Genomic DNA, 23,518 nt, shown 5'->3' with positions numbered 1-23,518 from the left:
GGCAATTACAACAAGAAGGTGGCCCTAGAAGCTGACTTAGCAGATGTCCTTTAACCCAGCTTCCAGCTCCCAGTTTTCCCCCTCATTAATGTCACACTGCAGGTCAGATAGCCACCAGGGGTAGCAAATGCCCTTCGCCACCCCGGAATAACGCTCAATCTAACTTCAATCGAGGCGTTTCCTTTGCTCTTTTGCCAGATTGATTTCAAATTTGCAAAGCTTGATTTTCCATGTTGTCCTTTTATCGGGCGTCTTGAAAGAAAATGTCCTACTGACAAAAAAGGAACATTTTACCATATACTTGGGCTAGCAAGAGGGAAAACCCTTTATGTGAAGCGAACTTTAGGGCTCAGTATATCTTTAATTTAGTTACAGATGAAGAGGGGTTCTCTATACAACTCTATATCTTAGATAAGACCTTCGATTCGCGGATATACCCTTGACATCAGCAAATACCGCTTACTGAAACCCTTGGCAGGGAAGGCCACAAAATGGCTAAGCTTCTCCTCTCCTGGCCAAGTATTGTTTTAATGTTATAGCCCAAAAAAAGAGACGACGCCACACCGAGAAACTTGAAATTCATGCGAAACTTTCAACTTGGGAGTCACTTGGCAGGAAAACGAGCAGATTTCCATGGCAGGAAGAGTCAGTCCATCGACATTTGTTGGCTGTTGGTCTGTGTCTGGCTGTTTCTTTTTCCTCTGCTTTTTTGTGTGTGTGCTGTGTGTGTTGTGTGAGTTTGCCCAATTGTAATTTAGTTTGATGGGCGTGCCGCAGACTACGACAATTCCGTTTTACACCCCGCCTCGCGTCACATGTTGCATCATCAACCGAGTCCAAGCCCCCTGGATTGTTCTATCTCTGCAGCATCCTTGGCCACCCATTGGGTTTTATGTGTTTGTAATTAGTTTTTCCAACGGGTAAAACTCCAGGGGCGGTTAGCTAATGCGGGCGACAGGGCGGGGCGTAACTGTCGTAACGGAAACGGAAATGAAATTGCTTGCAATCATTTTTCAAAAATAGTAAATGGAATATTTCGTAATTTGAAATTAGCGCCAAGCGAGAAAAGCGCTCAGCAAAAACCGGGCAGAGAGAGAGGGAGAGAGTCTGTGGGGGAGAGATAATAATAAACAACAGCAGGCGAAGTTTTTCCAAGGGGGTTGGATTTTTGGCAATTTACAAAATGTGCGTTAAGCATTTTTCGGGGCGTCCGGGACTTTTAATGAATTTGCGTCTTAAAGCTGCAAGTAATGGCCAAAAAGTGTTGCCTACTTATCGCCCCCATGGAAAATGTTCTTCCGCCACACAAGGAAATTAAGTGTTGGCTAAATGCCGCCCGAAAAAGGGCCAGCAAGAGTTTCGGTTAAGCCGACAAGATGAAAATTTCCAAAGCAGAAAAACATCGTAAATATTAAAGATTCTTGAGAGTGATTTACGTGGAAGTGGCTTACGAGTAGGGAGATTACTTAAGAAATAATATTAAGAGGTTTGGCGAGTTAAGAACTTCTTTGAAAACTAAAAATAATGTGTTCCCATAGCCTGCTTATATTAATTATTTCTACTATTTAATTTCTTACGAATTTCCCTTTCCTCTTGAAGGATAAGTATTGTCCCCCTACGTGACCATACAAAACCTCTTCACTCACCCCATCTTGGCAAACGATAAAACATCAATGCAAAAAGTTTCCCAAAAAAAAAAGAAATTCCTTTCAACAGGAAATCGTTCTTCCCCTCAAGTCATGCCCCAAACATTATCATCATCATTAAATGTCATTATGTAAATAAAACCAAATAATGGGCAAACCGTTTCAGCCGCTTTCGATTTGGGGCAACTTTTCAATAGCGAGAACCAAACAAAGTTGGCCAGGCAACGTGAAGTGCCTAATAAAGTTTCGGTCCTGCTGGAGGTCCTCCTCCTTAGCCCCCCTATAAATATGCGTCGACAAGTCCCGCAAGGACTAAAACCCAGGATTCTGAGTGGGGATAAAGCGTGTGAGAGCCGCTTGCGTGAAGTTTGCATGGGGCAAACAGCGAAGCGAAAGCAGAGACGACAAAAGACGATGCGGCAAGATTACGCATACGCCGTGTGACACACACAAAGACTAAGCAAATACGGAATTAGACGCTCGCCTGGCATCGCTGCCTGTTTACCTTTTCCTTTTCCCATTTTTTCTTGTTTTTTGTTCTCTGCCTGCGCCTCTTAAATGCCTGGCTGCGCGCAATGAATTTGTTATGAATTTATAGGGGGCCAAATGAAAGTAATAAGTTCCATGTGGATGCATCTTTTCCCGCGCTCCCCCACTCTAGCGCCAAACGTGCGACAAACGACCATGATTACGCTTTGAGTAAGACAACAGGGAGCTCAGTCTACAGCCCGTTCCCCAATTCCCCGCTTCCTGCCAGGTTAACTCCAATTTGAGAAGGCACATAATGCCGACAATGCTGACAATGTCGTCTGCGCTCCGCTTACCCCGCGGGCGCCAGAAAACATTTCTATTTGGCATTGCTTTCGTTTTCAATTTGCCTGCCGCCGTCGCCATCGTCGTCGTCGGCGTCGTCATCTTGCCTCCAGCAGCTGTCCAAAAAATAAAAGGGAGCAGGGGGGCAGGCAGGGTTGGAGCGTGGCTGTGCTTTTGTTGGCCTTTGCCGTGAAAAACAATAAATATTAAAATAAAATTCGTTAGGTCGGCGGAAGCCGAACAGATCCGTTTCGCAAATGCTTTAAGCACCCTGACAGTAATTTGAACATGTAATTTGAATGTTTCCCAGAGACATTCCCCGCCCAAACGATTGATTCTCCGTCTTGTTCGCTTTGGGAAATATTCATTTTGCTGAATTCCATTCATTAGTATTCATTAGGGTTAGCCAAACTCATTAATTACCGTGTTTATACGCCAGCCGAAAAGTTTCATTAAATGCTGTCTGAAATGATGTTTACTCAACACCCATTCAACTATTCAATTGAAATGGAATAATTGCACAAACTGGGAGAGTTAATTTATTAACAATATATATAATTAAAATATGCTTGATCAGAGGAATTACTTTGGAAAAAATCCTGACATAAGAAGATTCTTATTTCGATTCTCTCTGCTACCTCTGTAACTGAAATTTAGGGCTCAATTTCATGGTGTAGGTTTACAAATTGCATAAACCAAATGCCGCATATTCAATTCAAAAGATACTGCGATACCAGACAGCCAGACGCAGGAGCAAAAAGGAGCCAACTTGTCCTTGCAGCGGAGACCGGAGACGAGAGATGCTGCTGTTTATAATTTTATCAACTTGTATAAATATGACAAATCGCTTTATGACTTCTCACGCAGCAGGAGCGCCATGTCGGCAAGGCAAGCGCCACATTTCTGGCCAAGGAATAAGGAAAAAGGGACTCTTAAGTTGAGGGAAACGAGGGGCAGCCGAGTGGCGCCTTGCAGATACCAAAGAAAGCTATATATATATATATATGTATATGGAAAAACACCAGCTCAGCAGCTCCGGGCATTCAAGGCACCCAAAAACAAGTAACAAGAAGGAAAATAAAAAGGACCTGAGAAAATTCTATACGTATGCTTATACTAAAATAATCAAGAAAAATGCTTTCCACTAAATCAGCAGACGGCGACGGCGAGCTTGGGAAAAGCAGCCAAAGGTTGCCCAGGAAATGAAAACCGCAGGCAGCTGACGACGATGACAGTGTGTCTGTCCTTTTCCTTTCCATTTTCCACCCTCATATTTCCCGCAGTGTATGAGCGAGCTGAGGCTGATTGTTGGTGTTTTTGCAAAGTTATGTTCTGCGGTCGGACACGGGGCGTATGCGCAATCTTCAGCGTGCAGCTTATGCGCTTTTCCGCCTCACGCGCTTTTCCGGCAGAGCTGCACTCACGATGCTATCGAAGTGCCAGTGTTTTCCTTTTTCGTCGCTTTCTTTCTTTCATTTAATTTTTTTTTTCGGTTCCTGTCTTTGTTTCTTTCCTCTGCTCATTTGCATAATTATGTTTCCTTTACGGTTTTTCTGCTGTGTGTGTGTGAGAGGTAGCTTTTCTTTCATTTTTTTCAGAGTGCCTTGTTAAATTGAGCGTTAAATTCGCTGCCTCAATATTTGAGGCAAACTTAATTAGTGTGGCTAGGGAACAATAACGTTTAAATTGTTTGCCAAGCTGCAGGGCCAAAATGGATCTCGCAATGGAAGAGAGAAAGGAGGGTCTTGAAAACGTAAAAGTTATGAAAAGACAATTATATACCTTTATAAATGATACAGGGAAGCTCATTAAGACACAACTCAAGGCCCACAATGCAGAGATTTTATATATTTTATTACCAAGTCAAATGAATTTGTAGAAACCACTACTAAAAACTCACTGCACTAAACTTATTCAAACTTGTACTTAAAACCCAAATTCCATAATACCTAATAAAGCAATCACTCCTCCAGGATCAACTATTATTGGGTAGTTAACATTGAAGTTTATCTATATACGCTTCCTTGATGGGCCAACTCAATTTTCTATAACATCCCAAAGTAATCCCCATTTCCATAACTTCCTTACAAGGACACACCGTCGGCTCACTCAATTATCGGCAAACATAATGTGGACATCCCCTCGGATTTGGTGTCTTTGTGTGTGTGTGCTTGTGACATCTTACCTGGTGCTTACCTTGCCAAATGGCATCTCGCCCTTAGGCAGAGGACAGCCCCCAGCTTTTGTGTCCTAAAACTCCAGTCAAGGGGACCCCGTCGCCGTCGTCGTATGCTACATAATTTTGTCACTAATCCGGGCAATAAGATTGTTTAATTTTGCGCTAAACTTAACGCTTTCTTTGCCTTCCTTCTTCGCTCCTTAGCTGGCAGCTTTTCCGGTTTTTCCTTGGCTTGCCCCCGACCCGTGGTCTTATTCTGCTGGCGTGGCTTGTTTTTGTTTGGCATTCCCCAGGACGGAAAGCCCCAAAACCCCCAACCGCCACGTCTGATTCACAAAGCTATGCAAATTGAGGCACGGCACACCTGCCGTGATGGTGGAGGTGGAGGTGGAGGTAGAGGCGGAGGCGGAGGCCGCCGGAGAAATGGAACGTAACGTAACGAAATGGAGTCGAGGTCTCGGTCTCATGTGCATTGGCATACATTACCTCTAGTAAATGTTACAATCTAGTGCCGCTGCCGCTTTTCCGCCCATTCCGTCCCCCTTCCGAATGCTTTATTCACGCGTCAGGATCCATGTCCTGTGTGTGTGTGTGTGTGTGAGCCTCATTTCGTTTGATTTCGTGCCTGTCCTGGACTTTGCAGCATTTCCCTCGTTTTTCCTTCACCGTTTTTTTTATTCTTCTCTTTTTATATAGATTGTGCGCTGCTTCCTGCTCGCTTTTGTGTGTGTGATAATAAATTTGCCCTGGTCTAAGGCTTGAAAAGGGATGGGAATCTTCTGGGGGATTGCAGCATGCTGGGGCTCCTTTTCTCAGTTTGCCTTTTCGATGCTGCTGCTGCTTCGTGGTCCTTTTACTTTTTTAAGGTATTTTTATGCAAACAAAACTCGAGTGTATGCAAATATTTGAGTTTTAAGTGTGTTTGCCTCCCACACACACACATGGGAATGAAGAGAGGGCAGCAAAATTAAAAACCGACTCAAATGAAGCATAAAACAAGGGGGGAAATACCACATCCGAATACCCTGTAAATTCTTTGTAAATCTTAATAAAGAGAAAATTTGAAATCGGGTAAAAACGGAGCCTAAAAGTAAGCTATTATATATTTCACACCATATGACATATTTCAAAGTAAATTCTATTTACAACTTAACTTCAACAGCCTGTGTAATAGCCATAGAACAAGTAACTGTAGCAAGTCCCTAAAAAGGCTAAATAATGCCAAAAACTTTCTTTGTTATAAGAACTCTAAAATTCCCCAACTATCTACCCTCTGTTTCCCTATCTTCCTCATCCTTCCCATGGCCACCTCTTCGCATTTGTTCATTTTGCTTCAATAAATGTGAAAATTATTAAATTAAGTGAGTGCCTTTCTCCATACTGGCTTTCAACATATGCCATGCCCATTGTTTAACCCCCTTGTGCCCACTCCTCAGCGGCTGGGGCCGGGCCGCTGCTCCTTGCTCATCGCCTTCTGGGAAACGAAAGTGGTTTTATGTTTATAAGCAAATAAATTACTGTGTAAATAGGTTAAGTTCCCAGTCCTTGCTCTTTGGAAAATGCCTGCCCGGGGCCCACGGAACAACAATTTCCTCCCAGTTGGGACTTTTACCCACACATATGCGAGTGCGGGAGTGGGAGAACGTTCTCGTATCCTTGTGTCTTTGGGGATTTGTTTTTGTGCCCTGCTCCATCTAATTCCTTTTTGTCGGAGTCCTTCCCCCGAAACGTCGTGGCATTTAATGTGACAATTAAATTTCATTTTAAATAAAATATCTGAATATTATTTAGCCTTGTGTGCATGGATGTGTGCTGTGCACATCCTTGAGGACCTTCAGGCAAATGTAAATGGCTCTCAGTGTGTTTATAAATAGGCGAAATCTGGGTTTCGAGATCAAAATTATTTGATTAGGTGAGGATGCTTCAAGAATTTTACATTTCAATGAGAGAAACGCAGATTTAATTTAAATAGATTTGGGCTAAAATTTACTTTGAGAAGTTTGTACAGGAAAGTAAAGGAATTTTTAATGGCTTGCCTTTTCAATGCTTAAATATTTTAATATATAATTAACAATTCACACATATAGCTTTTTATTCAAGTATATATTTCTGCAAATACTTTTCTTTTACACCTTAATTAAAGCCATTTATCTTTGACTCGGTGTTGCTGTTACCTTTAACTGTTGGCAGAACTAAGTGAAGCTGACGCCCCTGCGGGTCATGACTCACTGCGAAAGTTCCCTTTAGTTTTCCCCCTCAATAAACACATTTCTAATCATTTCCCATCGAGTCACATAAATTGTCGCTATATCTTCTTTGCACCAGAACTCCTGACACTTTCGGTGGCACTGGAGAATGATAAATTCGCCTGGCGTGTGTGAGAGTGCGCAATGAGAAATTATCAAATAAAACTGCTGAAATAATTACAGAGCGAGGCGAGACGGCGACGGCGACAACGGAGACAGCGATGGAGAAATTGTGGCCAGAGAGTTGTCCGAAATGAAAGAAAAGTAATTAAAAAGTGCGAATGAACGAAATAAAAACCGAAAACGATGGAGAAGTGAAAATTAAAACGAAACGAGGCGAGGCAGCAGCTGAAATTCGTTGACGCTTCCCATTAAGCTTAAGGGAAGCTGCTCGCTGTCAACGAAAGGATTAAAGCCAAAAATAATGATAATGATAATAATAATAATAATTATGAGTGAGAGACAGATTGTCACAAGTTGTCAGGAGTGAGTGTGGCGTTGGGGTTGGGTATTAACCTTTTCAGGGTTGAGGCAAATTCATCAGGCACTCGAGAAGACACTTTAAGTTCGTTGTTCGTTGCCAGCGCAGCTTAATAAACATAACTCATACGCAGCGTAGGCCACAAAGGCTCCCTCATCATCATCGTCCTGGGCCCACAAACACTTGAGGCTGTCTAAGGATGCTAGGGTCTCTGTGTGTGTGTGTGTGTTTCTCGAGTGTCAGGTAAACAAACAGGCGACGGAGAAAGGTAAGCCATAAGGGAAAGACAGAGGAGAACGGAGGTTGAGAGTAGGCTGCGGGTAAGGACACATTTCCTTGCCTTTCGAGAGACTCTTGAAACTATTATAAATGTTGACAATAATGGCTTTTTAAGCCTATTTTCCAGCACTCCGGAAGACCAGGCAGCCGCCGCAGCCTCCGCACCTGCGACAATAAATGTCATTTAAATGAATTCATTATAATAAGTCAGCTTGATAGATGGCATACTGGCATAGCCAGTAGCAGGAAATCGTTTTGTTAGACACCTCGAGTTATATATATTTACACCGTAATCAAACATTATGATTACTGGCCAAAATGGAAATGGCAAACCTACTCTGTGGACTGGACTGGACTGGGTGACCACAGCCTGTTTTTAATTGGGCACACAAAGCTTACAAGCGTATTAACATGGCCAAAAGCGAGCGGCTAAGTCGCCAATCTCAAATCGATTCGAGGAAGAGGAATCGCCAAGAGTTAATCCACAAGCCAGAAACTAAACCTCAAAGCATATGCAAATCATGTTTGACAGCACACACACTCACTCACATAAGAAGGGGAAAAAATTGAATGAAAACGCCAGGGAAATGGAAAACACACTCTCCCATGACGAAGAGAGAGGAAAGAGATGAAAAGCCCGAGTGAAGCAATCTATGATACATGACTTTGTGCTGAGATTATAATGCCCGCTGATTGTTTAATCGCTTGGAAAGTGATGGAAAAGTTGGCCATAAGTCCCCAACCCCAACCAGAACCAGGGAGCGAGATATAGTATACATATGTATGCCAGGAGAGGGAGCTCTCCGGAATGGCAGAGGAAAGCCATTCGAGTGTGCCAACGATGGCAGCAAGTTAATATTTCCATATGCCACGGAGCGATAATGTGATTAAGGTTGCTCTCGTCTGGCGAGCGGGCACGGAGGCGATAACCATAACCACTGAGTGCGAGGACAGTTATCGGCACAAGTGGCAACAAAGTTAGCCCCGAGGCAAAAGGACTCTATATTGCCACAACGAGAGCTAATGAAACGGCTTGAGCCGGATATTATCAAAGGGAAAGAATAGAAAAATGTGACATAAACTTTGTTGTAAAGGTAATCCAGCTGGGAAACAGTGGTCTCCCATTGAAGATCATAGTTCTACCAAGGAAAGTGAGGCTTGTCTTTAATCAAAACAACTACCTACCAACTACCTTACCTTTCATGCCACCGATCCTCCAATCAAACCCTTATTCAATTGCTTATCTGACCGAATCCAATAATGTTTATCCAGTCTCATGGCAGCCAGCTAATAGTGACAGTCCTCTTAAACGGCAACCGCGCCATGAATAGCTTGTTGATGCAACACTCGAGCAATCAATAAGCCAGCGCTTTCGAGTAGCAACTTCTCTGCGGAACAACAATGCCGGGCTAATGCCTTTCACCCACATCCCCATCTCCCATCTCCCAGTCCCCACAAAAACCCACGCCAAACACTACTGAGTGATATAAATATGCGACCATTTTCGAATGGAGGACAACGCGGCGCCAGATAGATGGCACAAGTCTGGGACTGGGAGTGGGTTTATGGTGGCTGGGCGACTGCTGTAAGGATAGTTATAAACAGTAAAAATGTCTAAAACGTTTGCCAATCCAAGGGATAAAATCTCTCTGGCCCAGCGTATTTCTTTTCAGCTGGCAGAGACAACAAACAAACGACAGTAAATCATTCTCAGCTGCGAATGGCGAACAGCGAATGGAATTTTACACTGCGGGGAATATTTGATTGAAATAATATTTATTTAAATATAACTGAAGAATTTATCTTTTTGAAGAAATTTAAGATTTTTAACTTGAAAAGGATCAACTTCCTTAGAATTACCTACTGCAGTGTTTTTTGTCCAAAGAGATTCGTGTGAAGAAACGATTTCTTAATCTGAACATAATTACAACTATATGTAAATTTCTCCCTGTGCACTTTGGGTGGCTCTTTGGCTGGTGACTAGTTCCATTTAGATTTTTATTGTTGTCGCCATTTTTCTCCTGGGAGGAGAGACTTTTCGCCTACTTTGTGCTGCGGCAGTAAACATACCGAAATGCTTTTTGAATTGTAATTTTTTCCTGCAATCCTCCGGGCTCTCGGACTTTAGCAGCTCCTGATTTTGATTCCGATTCTGATTCCGATTCCGACGCTGCCGATGACGTTTGTCGATGAGCTCTCGCTCTTCCCCAGTCGTCCTCGCTCTCTCTCACCCTGATAAGCGTGATTGAATTGATTTTCTATTTTCTATTTTCCTCACCATTGTTGCTGCTGCTGCTGCTGTTGCGCCACTTTGCTGATGGATATCAATTGAAATGCTTAAACAGGCGCTTTGCGCATTTTCAATTTCTATTCGCTCGCACGCAAAAGAAGAAAAAAAGACTGGGATTTTGTATACCAAAGAAAGATATTTGTTGATTTTGGCCAGGCCAAGCCGGCAACTTAAATTGTGCTGTCAGTTTGGTGGAGAGCGGCGGCGGGGAGTGGCTAAGCTCCAGCTTTCGATATTGATTTCGCGTGCAAACGCATGTGTTTGAAAACCCAGGCTAAATGACGGAAGTAATCCATTGATTGCTCGGCCATTTTCCAGGGGAGAAATAAGGAAATTTTGAAGCCGATTTATTGGGTGATTTTTTGAGGAAAGAAAATACATTGTTGCAATGATTAAATCACAAATGTAAACGGTAATCAATTGGGAAATTTAATATAAATTAAACCCCATGATAAATACTATTCCCTTTGACAAGATGAAGGAATTAATGTGAGAGCTTTTAATAATATCATAATTAAATAATTACATAATTTATCTCCAAGAATAATAATCCTTAAACCTTAATACCCTCTTCAATTAAGGGCCATTCCCCCTGATAGAACCCAGCACAAAGCAGAGCTATTTAAAATATGAAAAGCACCTTTCATGCTTAAAGTAATTTAATTTTATCGCCCATTCCAGCTTTCAAATCAACTCCCCTGACAGCCTTTAGTTTTATTCATTGAAAATATTTCATTTCCTTTGCCAAACACAAATTCCAATGAACTCCCGGGGCCCCACCTCCACTCCTATGTATATCTATCTCATAATATGCAAATTCAATGTGTAAGCGACAGTACGAGTGTATTCCTGGTCTTCATTGTTCACTTTTTGCAGATATACACAAGGAACGGGGCGGGGGCCGAACACAATTCAAACATTTATCGATTCCATTGTTGATTAGCATTTTCCACTCCACTCCAAAAGGCGCTCCCTCTCCGCTTCATTTGATTTTCATCATCGAGGAGGGGCGGCGGAGCTGAGCAAACAAAGCAAGAAATGCCAAAGGCAACTCCCCGAATCGTTTTGTCAACCCCTAGATTATATATATAGTATATAGAATATGATAAGCACCTGCCCTGCTCCCAAACCTGTTTGCTTTATTTTCAGCCCTGTCCGGCCTGGCACCTCTGTAATTTGATGACCCTGTGCTGTGCCATCCCGAAACTATTAAGTAAATTGAATATCTTTCTATTTTTGGTTTGCCTTTTTCCATTCTTTTCCTTATTTTCTGTTTTTTTTTTTCAGGTTTGCCCATGCTTTGCTCAACCGAAAATAGAAGTCGAAGGAGAGGAGACCGAGACCGAATCCGAGACTTGAGTTCTAAATTACACTAATGGACACCGAAATGTAACCGAGCAAACTTTTCAGATGAACTGCAAAATCTGCAATGGGAGTGTGCCCCCAGAATGCAGATGAAAAATGGAGATGGATCCCATGTAGTCATCATCATCATCAAATGACCAGGGAAATGGCTGGGGGAGCTTCTAAATAGCTGCGCTTCAAGTGTTTGCCGCAAAATGTGTGCACAGGCAAACTTTTGACCATAAATTATGGCATTTATTCAAAAGGCAAACGCTCCGGAAGTCTAAGGGGAGTATTATCCTTTCTCCGTCTCTCACCCATCTACTCATCCTCTGTGGATTTTCATTTATTAGCCCTCGTCCCAAACCCCCAAAAACTTGCAATCCCAATTGACAGACAGTCTCGAAATTTGACCAGCCGTAGAGAGAAATTGAATTTCTCGTTAGGAGTTTGACCCTGCACTAAGGAAAATTATGCACTAGTAAGGTAGGAATTACATTTTTTATATATTTTAAAATGTTAGTAAACTTTTTAATGAGAAATTTAACATAGTCTTTATATTTCTTAAACCAAAAAGAAATGTTATAAAAGAATATTTATAAATTTTAAATTTCAAGAATTTACACAGAATTTCAAGGATAAATCTTAAGCATTTCCTTCTTCCTGAAACTCTCTAGATTTTCCTGATCTTTTTTCCGCCTGTATAGAACGGAGATGGAGTTGCAGTTTTCGACCCAGAGCGGCAGCTGTCATGTAAAGCTCATTTAACAATGGCAACCGAGGCGGCATCATCATCAGCCCAGCCCCCGTTCAGATCCTGGAGCATAAAAAGCGCAAGTTGCTCCATGGCGCGTGCAGCTCGAAGGCGCTGCTTGCCGCATGCCGCAGCTTCATTAAAATTGCAGCAACCAACCGGCAGATGGAGAAAGGGTTGCAAATGGGGAGCGGGTTCAGGGGAGGCGTACCAGGGCGAAGTGCCAGCAAGATGGCCTAACGACGTCAGCACACAATGGGGCACACAATGCGGATGTGTGCGACAACAACTACAAAAAGGAGAACAAAAAAAAAAGCAAAGGAACCGAAACGGCAATAGAACATTCCACAATACACCCAAACGCCGGGAGGCTCAGCGAGAAGGATGTGGAGGAGCAAGAGCTGAGAGCGTGGGCTTAAAGCCAGCAAATGACGTTGAGTCTAAGTAGAAGTCAATGACGCACTCTGGAAAATACGACTATAAAAATAGAGCTTTAGTTTTAGAGAAAATTATAAGCATACTATAAAGACTACTCAAAATATAAAACTATTCGATTTTTAAACACAAATTCTCTTCTAAACCTATTATACTAAAAAAAAACAGCTAAAATTATTTCAAACCACTTTTTAATTATACACAAGCCTCTTCAAACGCCATTAAATATTTTCCAGATTTTTCCAGAAGCTTTCCCACTGTAAGAAACCCAGCCCCAAGACGCCAAGGACCAAGACGGTGGCAAGGACAGCGACGACATCTCGCGTGACCTGAATTATTGGTGGCATATTGCCACTCATTGACTTTGCCGCAACGCCCGAGGCAAAAGAAAATGCGCCACTCGACTGAAAGGAGCGAGCGCAAAGAGGAAGGAAAAAGAAAAATTCCGAGAGAGAGAAAGGGGCACAGGATGCTGTCGAGGGTCGAGGCAATGCAAGGAGTGGGTCCATTGAAGGAGCTTTAAGTTTACTGGGCAAACAATTTGCAGCGACCGGCTTTAATCAATTTCTCTTCAAAAATGCAACAGTCAAGACAAAAGGAGCAAGGCTGGGTAGGCCAAGAAGGATCCCTGGCATGCTTGTATCCTTGCATCCTTGCATCCTGGTGGCCTGGCCTGGCAAGGCGATGGAGTGCCGACAAGGCTGACAATTGTTTGTCGAGTTTGTCAAGCGTGGGACGCGAAATGCAACAGGAGCAGATTGTACTGCAGTTGTGGAGGAGCATTGTGGCAAGCAATGTCGTCCTTTTGCAATCCTTACAAATGTGACGCTGCTTTGTTTGTTTGTCTCGCTTTATTTCACCACTCGTCGACGACATTGCGGTTTAATAATGTGTAAAGTCAAAGTTATTTGATATACCCAAACAGAGAGGCATACACACAGAGTCTCCCCTGCGAACACTTCCAAGGATACCGCACACACCGCATCCTGCTCTGCAGTTAGTCATTGCTTGAGTCCCTCCGCTCGCTGGCTTTTCTTCTTTAAATTTATTGGGTTTTCTGTCTGCCATTATTTGTTAGGCCCTCCTCCCTTGGCCACGCCTTCACCTCCGCCTCCGGATCTGCTCCTTTCCTTCACACACTCCACACACACGTCTCATTTCGTTCGCGCGTTCCGCAAAAATTGAAAATAAATTGAATGACGTTTTTATTGATCTCGATTTTCGTTGGAAGCGGTCTGTGTTTCTGCTTTTCCTTTCCGTACTTAGTTTGACGCTTAGCTGTCGCTCGAGAAAAACAGAGAAAGATATTGGACGAAAAAAAATAATTGAAATCAAAAGAGGCGGGCAGACACAGTCTGAGTTGTGGCTTAAAGCGGGGAATTTCTTTAATGTCAAGTGAAAATTTATTTGTAAAGTGAAGAGCAATTATTTACATTTCATTGACTGATTGTTTGATTATTGGATTTTAATTGAATTTCTGCCTTAAAAAGATAAAGCAAATAGGCGGGAAATTTCGCGTCTGTTCTGCAATATCCAACTTCGCTTTAAAATTCCACTTGTCACTCAAAGAGAGCCATGGCGACACATTTCCCATTCTCCTTTGTTAATCCAAATTCAATCAGCAACGTAACAGCCGCCTTCGTCATATTTTTCCTACTCCTTCACTGCTGCCAAATAATCCAAGACAGTCACTCAAAGGTGACTTGATCAGCCCAAAGAGTAGTCACCTGTCTCCGGACTTCGTTCGCCTGATTGACACTCGTATGAATATATAATCTCTCGTCGATGTGTCGACGAAATGAAATTGCCAGTCCCAGTGCCAGAGTCCAAAAGTGAAAAAGTATTTATTTGTAGAAGGCGCCAATTTCATATGCACCCCCCATCTCTCCCTTGTCCTGTTGCCGACATTGCATTAAAAGCAGCGGAAACTTGTGACATTTTTCATTGAAAGGAACTAACGGAATGGTAGAGATCGCATTTATATTCATCCCGGCCGGGCATTAGTTTTTGCTTTGCCTTTGTCTTTGGCCATATGAAAAGAAATTGGCGCCCCAGCAGGGACCTGTTTGTTGGTCAGAATGGGAAAGTTTATCTGGCAGAGACTTTGGCAGAGTCTGGGGCGCCCAAGTGCAATTTGTCAGGCTCGTGACTGGCTCAGGAAGAGCGAGAGCGGCTGCAGGCCGGGGGAAAATGCTGCGAATTGCTGCTCCGGAATTGGGAATCCGGCAGTGGGAAAAGCACCTCGCTCCATCTTGGCCCGCTTCATTTGTTGGCTTAAGTAACTTAACAACTTTACGCTTGCAACTCGCGTACGCGACGCGACTCCTTCGGCGACGTCCTCTTGTTTATATTGATAATGTGCCATTTATTTTATTTAAGGCATGCGCTCGCCCGCTCGATTTGCAGTCACGTTCCGGAATCGGGACTCAGAAGACGCGGAGTGGACGTGGAGTGAGGAGAAGGCGGCGACTCCTGCAAGGCGACAGGACGAATGAATTGTGTAGGTTTCAGCAACTGCGAAATGGCACACTCGCACACATGTGAGTGTGGGCATGTGCAAGGACATGCCACAACTTGCTGTTGCATAATGCATTAAGTGCTGGTGGGAGAAATATCCTGGCCTGGCTGCAGGAGTTGCTCAGCTGAGTTATTGACTTGAAGTTTGTTGCGGAATTTCCAAGTGCAACGTGTGTAAGGCATAACAAATTAGGCGCGCCTGGCAAGCAGAATGTTGCAAGGATAATGTGATAGGTAGGGAGGGGCCAAAGGGTGGATATATGTATAATGGCACTTTATGGGGGACCAGACACTGCACTTGAAACTGATTTTCGGTGATGCCTTAAGCTAACGAGAGATTTACGCAGTCTTATGGCATTTAATAGGGTTTGCGAAAACAGACCCAAGGTGGGGGATTAAATTGTTAAGGTATCTTAGGGATTCTTCCCTTAGGGAATGTTTTGCACTTGATATTTCAAGCCTACGCAGACAATCGACTTTAAGGCAATCATTATCAAAAATTGTAAGCACGATTCCATGGCAACGGGCTAGCATGTCAAGTTGTTTCCTTTTTACCAATTACCCGAAAAAATCGCAATTTTTACAAATTGATTCAATGACAACCGCAAAGTTTTCGCTCTTTGCATTTACATTTTTTCTTCTTTCTCTTCTATTCGGTTCCTTTTCCCAACTATTGACGATTCCTCTTCGCTTTCAGTTCCGCTCATTTGTGTGCGCTCTATTTCCCATTTTCTGGGAAGTTTTTATTTAAATTGGATTTGCGCTTCTTTCTTTCCTTTGGTTTATTTTGTACATTAAGTTGCTCTTGCCATTCATTTCTTCTGCCCGGCTGCTTATTATTATTATCGATTTCAATGCTGTCCAGCGATTTTTCATGGCAAATTGGAGAAGCGAAAAAAATAGAGAGCAATAGAGGGACTGAGAGTAAGATGGACATATAATGGAATTAAAAATAATTGGATGACATTGAATATGTGGGTGAGTGAGCAGAATCAGGGTGCTGAAGTGCACGAAAAGGTCCTTGCCAGAGCCAGAGAGTTCCTGTTGTCTTTAAAATTTAATTACCAAAGTATTTCCGAGGCGACGCCCGAGGCGGACCGGAAATTCAAGCGTCAACTACGAAATTGGAATAAAGAACAACACAGAAGCCCCCGAAGGATGTCAAAGTGGTAAGCTTTGTTCCACAACCTACTATCTCCCTAGCTGCCTCTCTCTGTTTTATCTTCTGTTTTTTTTTTTTTTTTTTTTTTTTGCGAGCGGAAGAGTTGCCATTTTCATTTTCTTTTGCGAGCCCCGCCGCCATTTTCTTTCATTCTTTTCGACCATAATTTGCATGGCATGGGAACTTGACTTTTGATGGCCCGCCGAAAGGGAAAAGCGAGGAGAGCGTACGGCCGACGCGGAAAATATGTTGCAGCGGCAGTGTTGGCGGAATATAATAGAAAAATAAGGTGCCACACAATATGGCCGAGAGCTTTACAGTTGGTTAAGTAGCAAAAGCGCGCGAAAGGACGCCGGAGAGGCAGGCGGCGGATAAAGTGCCACCAGGCAACCGGCAGCCCAGAAAAACTCTCGGGGAAAATCGAGGGGCATTTTTCCAAGCGAGGTCGCCATCGCACAGCGCCAGAGCATGGCGTGAAAATTGTGTTGACAAGAAAATTATAAACCGGAAAATGTTTTATGTTGTGGCTATGCGATTTTTCTCCCTCAGCTCTCACTTTCGTTCTCCGCTGCTCTGGCTCTGGTTCTGACGCTTCCTTTCCAAGTGGCTTTTAAATTTTCAGATGGCTCATTGTGGTCAAATTAAATTGAGGGGAAATTACCAATGAAATGATGCCAATTTGCTGAAAGGGTCAGAGGTCGCTGGGCGAAATAAAGCAATGCTTGACTAAGCTAAAAGGCATTTAATTTGGAAAAGGATTTTGGGTTTTTCTTTATATATATATATTGTGGCTAGACCAAGAGTATACTGATACTTTTTAGTAACTATTTTAAATAGAAACTTGAGATAACAACCTATAACACCTTTAATCCCGGCATTGACCCAATTTCCCGCCTTCTAACTCTACTTTAACTTGTTCTTTGTGGGCCAAATGGCATTTGAAAGTCTACAATGCGGCAACGTAGCTATAAATTAGTGTCGCGGCCGCGGAGAAAGAAAAGTTTAAATACACCCAAGTACACGTGGCATACAATCACGGGACATGTACATAGGCCTTTCGTCCTCGAACTGTCGGCCATTATACATACGTATGTATATGTATTATGTGCTGGTTACTTGCCACGTTTAAGTTCGTTAAACATTTAAGCCCAGCTCGGTTTTGTGTGTCAAGCACACATACACATAAGGATATATGTATGTACGAGAATGAAAACTCTTGGTGGGGACAAAAAGAGGTGAAAATGAGTGCAAACACACTCGCCTACAATTACAGCACTCAAAAAGGGGGGGCGGCGATGAAGAAAAACGTGGGGAAAATGGGAAAAATGCGGAGACCGAGGCTGGTGGAGAAAAATGCTCGGCGAAACGAAATTGCTCGGCAACTTTACTGCATAGTTAATTAATAGGATAACACAATTAATTTGTGGGCAATGAATGTCTGAGCTTTATTTGCCGCCCAGCCAGGCAAAAACTACAAGTGCCCAAGGGTCACTGGGCGTGTATATGTGTGTGTCCTTTCCACATCCTTATCCACATCCAGCTTGCAGCTGCTGCCCCACACAGATGATGTGGATCCTGAAGTCAGAACTCGCTTATCACGCAGCTGTGGCTTCGGATAATTGCCAAAAGGCTTATGAGATTTTCATGGCAAAGGCCGACCCTCTCCTAATGATCCATCAAAGATAATTGGAATTGGTAGGGTCCGGTTAGATTAATGATGGCTCGGACACTATATTCGGATAAATAGTGGAGTCTTGACCATCAAATTATGAATATTAAATGTGAAATTCATTTTGCCACGGCTGAGATTAGATTGTACGAGATGTTACCTTCATTTTGATAATATTTAAACAAAGTAAAAAAAGAGAGAGTTACATTTTGAACCTATTTAAGACAATTTTAGAGGAGCTTTTAATTTATATTAAGAAAGCTAAGGAAGAAGCCTTATTTCTACTATCCTTATTTGAACACTAAGTAAAGCAGCTCTTTAAGTTCTCTATTTTAGGTTTGACATCTGTATTTCACTAAAAACTTTACAAGAACAGATATATATATTGAGACAAGCTTTATAAATATCTTATTTCCGCTTTTAACAACGAACAAAGAACATTGTGTAATATGACTAATACATTCATTGAGGCTTCGGCCCAAAAGGCAAACAAGGCAAAGATGGGAGGACCAGCCAGTGGCTCAATTAACGACGACTCCTCACCATCCAACCATCCGCAAAAAAAAAGTATATATGTATAACCGTGGACTCTCTGAGCCGAGGAGCTACTTACAAACATCAGTTTTAACTATTGTTTGCACACTCGACTCAAGAGCGAGGAGAACAAACTGGAGGTGGAGGCGGAGGTGGCAAAAAAGGACGAACTATGCCCAACTTTAAGGACCTAACTCGCTGTGGGTTCTTTTTTTTTTTTTTTTGGAATAACAAAAGGCCGTTGGCCAAACAAGCTGCTAGCGACGCCTAAAAAGCGGCAGCCAGAATTTTCAAAACGTAATTTTTTATGCTGTCACAAATTTGATGGTGATGCTTCCCCTCCCTCCTTTCTATCCTGATGATGATGGCATTTTGTCAGCATTATATAGTATACATAAAATACTCCACTTTATGTTGCCATTCTTTGGCAGTTGTTTGTTTTGTTGCGGCTAAAAAACAAAAAGCTTTATAAGAAAAACACCCGCAAAAACACGCAGACATACACCCGCCCACAAGAGAGGCAACTTAATTTTTTGTTGCCGCCATTGTCCTGCAGGAAGGAAAAAAGAGCTGCTTTCACCCTTTTGTTTTCACTCCTGCTAATTTGCCGCGTTGCCTTTTTGCTTCAATGGAAAAAAATTCAGGGAATCCGCTTTGCCTTTGATTTTGTCTGCCCTTCGGCAGGCAGGTTGTTTGTGTCAGGTAACAAAATGCAAGAAATTAACGAAAAGATCAATAGACTCGATTCCGGGGTAAAGGGGTTCTCTTACAGCTAAAAAAACTTAATTTAATATTTTAATTGTTTGAGCTTTACCTTGAAGTTGTCCATGTCTAAGAGTTGCGAGGCCTAAAAATCACTCGAACGGTGATAAACAGTATTGAGTTATTTAATTGCTTTATAATATTGCACAGAGAAAAACTTTCCTCCGCACTTCATTCTAATTAGGTTATAATGGGGTTTCGATTGGTGGTGGAACTCTCTTATTTGTAAGCCAAAAGCTGAAGCCTTCTACTCGGGACCCAAGACTCAAGCAAACTCACGCACACACAATTCTCAAGCTCAGCTCGGCGCTTCAGCTGCATTTAATTAAGTCTATTTTATTTGGTAGGCACTTAGAGAGACAGCCACTAAATATAGTGTGTATTTAAGTATATAGTATATATAGAAGCACAGAGATACCAAAAACAAAATGGAGTTTATAAAAGCACAAAAGCACAAACAACAAAAGCGAGACAAGATCAGTTTTCGTTGAGGCCCTAAAATCGGGGTTTTGGTATTTTGGATTTGTTCTTATTCATTTTTTTGTGGGATGAGAAATTAAAAGACTTGAAGCTTACGGTCTACGAGTCACACGAAGCAATAGAGGGGGGAGTAGGGGTGGTTTTATTTTCGTGAGGGGCTTAGGTTTGGGGGGGGGAATACTGACCTTGATGCTGTCGTAACAAGCGGTGACCTTGCCGTTCTGCACCTCCACGTTGGCCGGGGGATGGGCGAACTTGCACTCGGTGTCCTGGCGCGAACATTTGTTGCGCTGAAACTCCCGACAGACCTCCAACTGCAGCCAGCGCGAGTCCTTGCCGTTGAGCAGGCTGTTCATATTGACAACGTTGGCCATCGTGTTTTGGGGTTATATGTTTATATAACTATATCTGGTTACGGATCTGGGTTAGCTGGAGTTTATATAGTTTTAGCCTAGCGACTAGAAAATGTTTTTAAAGATTTCTTTTTTTGCTTTTTTGTTTTTCTTATTCGCTCCTCTCGCGGCACGCACACACAAAAAACACTAAAATCAAGAGCACGGATCAGCACCTATTTATGTGTATTACATATAGCATATAGATCTATAGTAGATGGTATGATTTCAGTTGGTTTTCTTTAGTTCTTTAGCGTTTTTGTGGAGTACAAAGCTTGTGGGGATAGCTGATAGCTTGGGCTATATAATTTTGATTCAAATCGAACGCTTATTCAAATATATATAGATGTGTGTTGGTGTATATATATCTATAGATAGACGCAGCTGTTAATTTTGTTTTTTTTTTATATATATATTTTACTGCTTTTTTTGTGTGTAAGCTGATTTTACATTATCTGAAATGAGAGTAAAAGAGAGAAATAGAACTTTAGGATCATACCAACTTGGTTTACATTCCAAGACAGATAAATAGAATGGCGAAAGACAGAGACAGATAGATAGATTTATATTCAAAGAGAGAGAGATAGAGCGATTCTAGATTGAAATGTGTGAGATGTGGAAACTGATCATGTTTGGTTCTTCAAGTACATATTCATTGGGGTTAGTAATGCGCAGATCGTTGGTGTTATGGTTTATGCAGAATGCAATGCTCAAATGATAAGACATAAACAAAAGACGGTAGACAGACATATCCATATTATAGAGTATTTATTTGCGATAGAATTCCTAGGCTAGATATGTATGAGCGAATGGTGTGCAAAAATAAAAGTCTCGTTCCATACAACTTATGATATAGTCACTAAAAATAGTTCGCCAGATATACATATGCACGAACGGATATCTGGCTGTATTTGTATATGTATTTATGAGTATATAGAGCGCGAGCAGCGATTGGCGTCCAGTTTGAAGCTTCCTGGAGGGGGGGCGCAGGGGTATTGCCAAATTGCCGAGAGCCAATAGCCACAGCCAAATAGTCAAATAGTCAAATAGCCAAATTAAGCCTAGCCCCTAAGGCAGTTCAGCGCAATGCACATAGACCAAATAAAAATTAATACTACGAATAAATATTATCAACTAAGGTGCACTAATGTTCGCAGAGATATACAGATTTATATATATTGTATATTGGGGTATCTTCCGCCACGGATCAGCGGTGTATATTTTGATTTTGTTTTTTTCGATCGTTTAGCCAAAGCAACATTTAAGAGAGAGACACCGCCGTAGAGACAGTCAGTCGTAGTTCTATCTCGAATTCTATTGGCAAATTTCTTTTTATAGCAAATGGAATAATATTGTTAAACGCACTTACCGATCAAAAGATATATATTTTATATTTTATCTTTATTCTCAATTAATTAAGTACTGGAAAAAATTGTATACATATATATAAATAAATATATTCAAATAAAATGCATTAGGGAATACAATATAAGCCGTCGAAGTAGGAGAGGAGTGAAAATAAGTGTTTCTGTAAAGCCGCAAATGATTCAATCATCGATGACGGCACACAATTTGATATTTATATTTTGTTGTTATTAGCATTTGAGGATTGTTTTTGTTTGTTTGCCTTTCCCCTCCTCCCCCCCTTTGCATTGTACTTTGTTTGAGTTTGTTTTTTATCTTTATTTGCCTGCCGGCTTGCAATAGTTGTTGTAATCGTGTGTGTGCCCTTAATCTTATCTTATCATCCGAAGCGGCATATGAATCAAAGTTTTCAAAAAATGAAAATCTATTAAAGCTTTTCCCTGCTGCTTTTATTTATTTGTATTCTGGGCCTGAACTAGGCTGGGAGAGTGTTCTCGGAAAATTACGAAAATCGATTATGAAATGGTAGAGCAAGTGTTGCAATTTAAATTGAAATAAAGAAAACGACAGGCTAAGGTATAATTTAAATGCTTAAAGTAAACTGTAGAGAAAAGGAAGGTTGTTTAAATACAAAAACCAAGAAAAGAAACTTTAAAGATTAACAAGAAACAATGTTTAAACTTTGTTTGTCTATAAACCTTGAGTAAATACAATGTGGCAACCAAAATAAATGTATAAAACAAAGATTAGTTTGTTTACCATGAGCTTTAAGTTATAGAAAAGACAAATATCTAAAAAAAAAAACAAATGCCTGATGGAAATTAACAAAATATTTAATACAAAACCAAAACCTTTTCAGCATTTTCCCATTCAGCTCAATCAGAATTATTCTGGAAATCAGAGACTACCAAAATTTCCTATCTCTAGACATTTGGCATTTCGAAAGATATGGCACCGACACACACCGACACTAAATTATCTCAGCCAAGTCAATTTGAAAAGATACCGGCGGCCAAGACAATTAATAAACTTTATAGAGTATACACACAGACACACACGGGGACTTGTGTGTGTGGGTATCTATCTATTTTTCGTTAGTATATGGATTTGTGGATACGTCCGCATGATGTCAGCTGCAAATTGCTTTTCCGTATTTCAACTTGATTTCCAAAGATATAAATTCTAACTTAATTTATGAGCTGAGAAATTGAAGCCCCATCATCTCTGATTACGTGTGTGTGTGTGGGCTAATGTTTATGGCATGTATTAAAATAATTCTTGAAAAACTTTTTCGGCTAAAGCGAAAAATCTCTATACACCGAAAAGTGAGAAAAGAAAAGAACACGCAACGCCCACACAGGCGGACGTGGCTGGGCATCAGGCTATATAGAATATATAGAAGCCATTATAACCAACAGATACAGATTCAGGCACCGAAATCGAAACAGAAACAGAAATTAGCAGCCGTGTCATTGACGCAGTTCGAGAAATTTATGGCCAGAAGCGGCTGTGGAAAACTCGCCACGAAAATAAACTTCCGAATAGTGTTTAGACGTGAAAATTGGGCCAAGAATAATCGAAGGTTCTCCTGCCTGTGCGGATATATACAGTATAATCCGGGCATTGGTGCATCCGCCGACCTACAATCAACCTTCGGTCGATCTCACATATGTATAGAAGGACCCTCACATTTCGGTTATTAAAAAATCATTAAGAAGAGAAAAAGAGATAAAACCTGCGGACAAAAAGCGATGCAAATTGATATAGACCCAGACCCCAAAGACAAACAAGTTCAACAAGTTTTGTCCGTAGGTTTTGTTTTCTTTTTTTTTTTTTGTCAGTTTTATTTTTTCGGTTTTTGTTTCTGTTTCGTATCAAAAAGTGTTTTTGAAGGTTAAACTTGCCGAAAAAAAGCTGGAGAAACACTCTGAGAATCAGAGAAACCGTCAGTCTGTCAGTAGGAGAGAGTGAAGATTGAAAAACTGTTAATTTCCGAAGTTATCGCAGGTCCACTAAATATTTGTTCACATTTCATAAGTGTTTATGCAAGCTGAGTCAATACAAGAACGGAAAAGGCAGCTGTGCTGCCTGAAGAATTTTTGGGGCAATTTTAATTGCACCTGGAATAGGGTTTACGACTTCTGGGGGTTATTTCCAAGTTGAATTATTA

The 23,518-nt window shown here is 41.6% G+C and overlaps 2 protein-coding genes and 1 long non-coding RNA gene across 24 annotated transcripts in view; 1 reads left to right on the top strand and 2 right to left on the bottom strand.

The window, feature by feature from the left end:
• LOC108078030 (uncharacterized) overlaps positions 1–23,518 on the bottom strand; it is a 291,179-nt gene that overhangs the window by 124,328 nt on the left and 143,333 nt on the right. The window lies entirely within an intron of this gene.
• The window catches only part of mbl (muscleblind), a 169,423-nt gene that overhangs the window by 87,411 nt on the left and 58,494 nt on the right, over positions 1–23,518 (bottom strand). For 18 of the 20 annotated variants that reach the window (XR_011444478.1, XR_005991103.2, XR_011444479.1 and 15 more), the window contains one exon: positions 19,777–20,438. The exons of the other annotated variants lie outside the window; for them this stretch is intronic. Coding sequence is in view for 15 of the 18 variants with exons in the window: in XM_070283991.1 (XP_070140092.1) it covers positions 19,777–19,965 (189 nt within the window). In the remaining 3 variants the exon portion in view is untranslated. The remainder of the gene's footprint in view (positions 1–19,776; positions 20,439–23,518) is intronic. 20 annotated transcript variants of the gene reach the window in all.
• On the top strand, positions 10,639–12,577 carry LOC138928029 (uncharacterized). Of its 3 annotated transcripts, XR_011444496.1 has the most exons (5): positions 10,639–10,759; positions 10,811–11,025; positions 11,084–11,147; positions 11,222–11,764; positions 11,956–12,577. It is a non-coding gene; the product is annotated as an uncharacterized lncRNA (long non-coding RNA). The 3 variants fall into 3 exon arrangements; XR_011444495.1 differs by having other exon boundaries at positions 10,640–10,759; positions 10,811–11,147; positions 11,986–12,577; XR_011444494.1 differs by having other exon boundaries at positions 10,640–10,759; positions 10,811–11,147.

The sequence above is a fragment of the Drosophila kikkawai genome, chromosome 2R, assembly GCF_030179895.1.
Source record: "Drosophila kikkawai strain 14028-0561.14 chromosome 2R, DkikHiC1v2, whole genome shotgun sequence".
NCBI lineage: Eukaryota > Metazoa > Arthropoda > Insecta > Diptera > Drosophilidae > Drosophila > Drosophila kikkawai.
Note: the sequence above shows the minus strand (reverse complement) of the source record. Positions and strands in the feature narration are given on the sequence as shown.